Raw genomic sequence first — 3,164 nt, 5'->3', positions numbered from 1 at the left:
TTTTTTTTTTTTTTTTTGTGGAACCAGGGATTGAACTCAGGCCCTTGTGCTTGCCAGGGAAGCACTTATTCCACTGAGCCATCTCCCCAGCCCCATGAGCCAACTTTAAAAAGTCAAGTGTAATACCTAAAAATAAAATGCTTTATCAAAAAAAAAAAAAAAAAAAAAAAAGATTCACTCCTTGCTGGAAAAAACCCTAAATGTTAACACAAGGATTTTAACACAATTGACTACAAAATAAGATTCCTTTAGCCAGGCCTGGTGGCGCATGCCTACAGTCCCAGCACTCGAAGCCTGAGGCAGGAGGATTGCTGGAAGTCTGAGGCCAGCCTGGGCTGCAAAGTGAGTTGAAGTCCAGATGGAAATGTATAGCAAAACCCTGTCTCAAAAAAGTCCATTTAAATGAAATTGTGAGAAAAAGGCAAATATACAGATTATTGGTCTCAGGGTTGAGTGGGTAATGAGAAGAATGACAGCAATGAGCAGGAGGACTTCCCCCATTTCCACTGGGTGGAAATGATTTGCTCATTTGCGTGATGTTCACACAACTTTGGTAAATTTATTTAAAAATCATGGAAATGTACACTTAAGATGAATAATTTATATAATATGCAAAATTTATCTCAGTTGGTTATAAAAATAAATGTTTATGGTCTATTGAAAGGAACAGTTAATGCTTACTTTTTTTCTTTTAAAAATTTTTTTGACCAGTTTTGCATGCTTATATTTAATAATCTGAACAACAAATTTGAACACAACAATATGCAATATAACAACTATTGTGGGATTCCTATCATTTTGTTAGTGAAATTACATATTGTTTCTAATATTTTTATTATCTTAAAAAATAAAAAAATAGAAATAAATTTACAATTAAAAAAGAGAGAGAGAAAAAAGAGAAAGATCTGGGAACAGTAGAAGCCAAGCCATCTGTGTGTGTAGAACGACAGCAAGTGGCACTTTAACTCATCAGCGTGTGGCTCATGTCCCTCTGCTTGCATCCAGGTGGAGCTGGAGCTGTACGACTTCTTCTTTGAAAGAAATGCGCCCATCACGGTCCACATCTCGATCAGAACAGCAGACACCAATGCCCCACGAGTGTCCTGGAATACGGGTGAGGCTCCCAGGAGCTGTCAAGCCACAGGTTCCAGGGAACAAAAGTAGGGGGGTTGGGAAAGAAAGGGAGTTGAATTCCTGTTTTACAAGTGAGGTAACTGAAGCTCATAGCTTTAGGGCATCAGGTAGCTCTTCTCTACTTGCTTTTATTTTGTGCTTTTCTAGTGACAAGCTAAGAAATTTAAATTCAGCACTGTTGTATTCTGAGGCTACCTTCCCTCAGTGGTAGGAGATAAGCCAAAAGAACAGCTTTCAACTTTCTTTCATTTACATATTGAAAGTCTTGATCTAATTTCTCTAGAAACAGACTGTGAAGCCGATCACATGTACTAACCATGTACTGAAGAGTACAGTGAGAAGCAAGTGAAAGGTGCCCCTTTCCATCACTATAACTAGCACCTGAGATAATCAATTTAAAGGGAGGAAGATTTACTTTGACTCGCAGTTTGGAGGTTTCAAACCTAACTAGTTGACTCCTTTGCTTTGGGCCTGTAGTAAAGCCACACACCATGGCGGAAGTACAGTGGCGAAGCAGAATTGCTCAGCTTTGGGCAGGAAACAAAAGGCTAGGAGGAAGAAAAGACCAGGATCCCCCTGCGTTCTGCAAGGTCACACCTCCAGTGACCTAAAGACATCCTTTGGGTCTCAGTTCTTAAAAGTTCCAATGCTCCCAACAGTGTATCCTGGGAACCAAACCATTAGCATAGGGAACTTCAAGGACATTCAAGACCGAAGTATAGCAGGTGGGATAGCTAAGCCAATGGTCTCCTCATACAAAGCAGAGGGATCATTCTGTAGTGCTGATGCTTCCGGGATGGAGAGGGAGCCTTTGTGTCTAGGAGGAGATGAGGGTAGCTGGGGAAAGGGTGAGCAACTGGTCAGTTCCCAACTCGGAGGCAGAGAAGACCCTTGAGGGTGCTGCAGCTCACTGTTCGAATCCTGATCACTGAATGCTGTCTGTATTCTTGCCGTGATAAGCAAGCAAATCTCTCACCATACCTCTGTTGCGCAGGTTCCAAGCACAAGGTTTTATTTTTAGACCATTAATTACAGACCTTAGTTTCTTATTGGAGTCTACTTTAAGTACAGTAACAGTGTTAAACATGCCGGAGAACAGCAGCTCTTTGTCAGTATAATGAGTCACATTTCATCTTCTGTTCTACAGGCTATGTATACTTCCATAAATTACATATAAAAAGCACTTTACGACTCTTGTCCACTTAAGCATCTGGATGTCATCTCTGAAAAAATCCGTGTGGACTTTTTTTTGTGGAGATCACTGTGGACATGACTTATTTAATTTGATTGGTATTTAAATACCAATATTTAATTTGTTTTGGTATTTAATTTGATTTTTAAGGATGTATCATAACTGTCAAGTTGCCAGATTAGAAGCAGTAGTACTAAAAATAAAATTAATACTAAAAACACAAGCTACATTCAAAGTTCTTGAAATGCATCTGAAAAAACAACTTTCAGATGGTTTGGTGAATGAAAATTGATTAATCTCCTTAAGCAGCCACGTTGGACACCGCCTAACTCTGCGGGACACCTCTCTGCTTCCTCTCGTAGGTCTGCATCTCCTGGAGGGGCAGTCTCGGCCCATCACTTGGGAACAGTTTCAGATCGTTGACAATGACAACATTGACGCCGTGCGGTTGGTCGCTGTTGATGGCCTGCAGCATGGGCGGCTTACAGTCAGAGGTGAATGACCTGCCCTGCAAACTAAGAAGGAATCTCTCGGGTGTAATCTCTAAGTGCAGTTGGCATATGCAGAAAACGAAGAAGTCTTGAGGTTGTCTGCTTCTGTGTAGGGTACGCAAGTCAGTGTGTGACACTTGTGAACAGGGGCTTGTATTTGGCACAGGTTGGCCCTCCGGATGTCATGTAGGGCATCTTCTAGGTATGCCCCATAGCTAATTCTATTTTTCCTTCAGAAAAATTATCTCCCTCTGATTTCTTGGTTTTGGGAAACACACTTAAAATAGAAAAACTTTCTTTTAACACTTCAGTAATAATGTTATAATGTTATTACTAGCTGTCATAAT

The 3,164-nt window shown here is 40.5% G+C and overlaps 1 protein-coding gene across 3 annotated transcripts in view; it reads left to right on the top strand.

Annotated features, from left to right (window-relative positions):
* Frem1 (FRAS1 related extracellular matrix 1) overlaps positions 1 to 3,164 on the top strand; it is a 171,269-nt gene that overhangs the window by 54,568 nt on the left and 113,537 nt on the right. For all 3 annotated transcript variants that reach the window (XM_023715844.1, XM_012514849.2, XM_023715845.1), the window contains exons 7-8: positions 1,006 to 1,114; positions 2,689 to 2,820. In XM_023715844.1, the coding sequence (XP_023571612.1) occupies positions 1,006 to 1,114; positions 2,689 to 2,820 (241 nt within the window). The remainder of the gene's footprint in view (positions 1 to 1,005; positions 1,115 to 2,688; positions 2,821 to 3,164) is intronic.

The sequence above is a fragment of the Octodon degus genome, unplaced genomic scaffold, assembly GCF_000260255.1.
Source record: "Octodon degus isolate 3935 unplaced genomic scaffold, OctDeg1.0 scaffold00044, whole genome shotgun sequence".
NCBI lineage: Eukaryota > Metazoa > Chordata > Mammalia > Rodentia > Octodontidae > Octodon > Octodon degus.
Note: the sequence above shows the minus strand (reverse complement) of the source record. Positions and strands in the feature narration are given on the sequence as shown.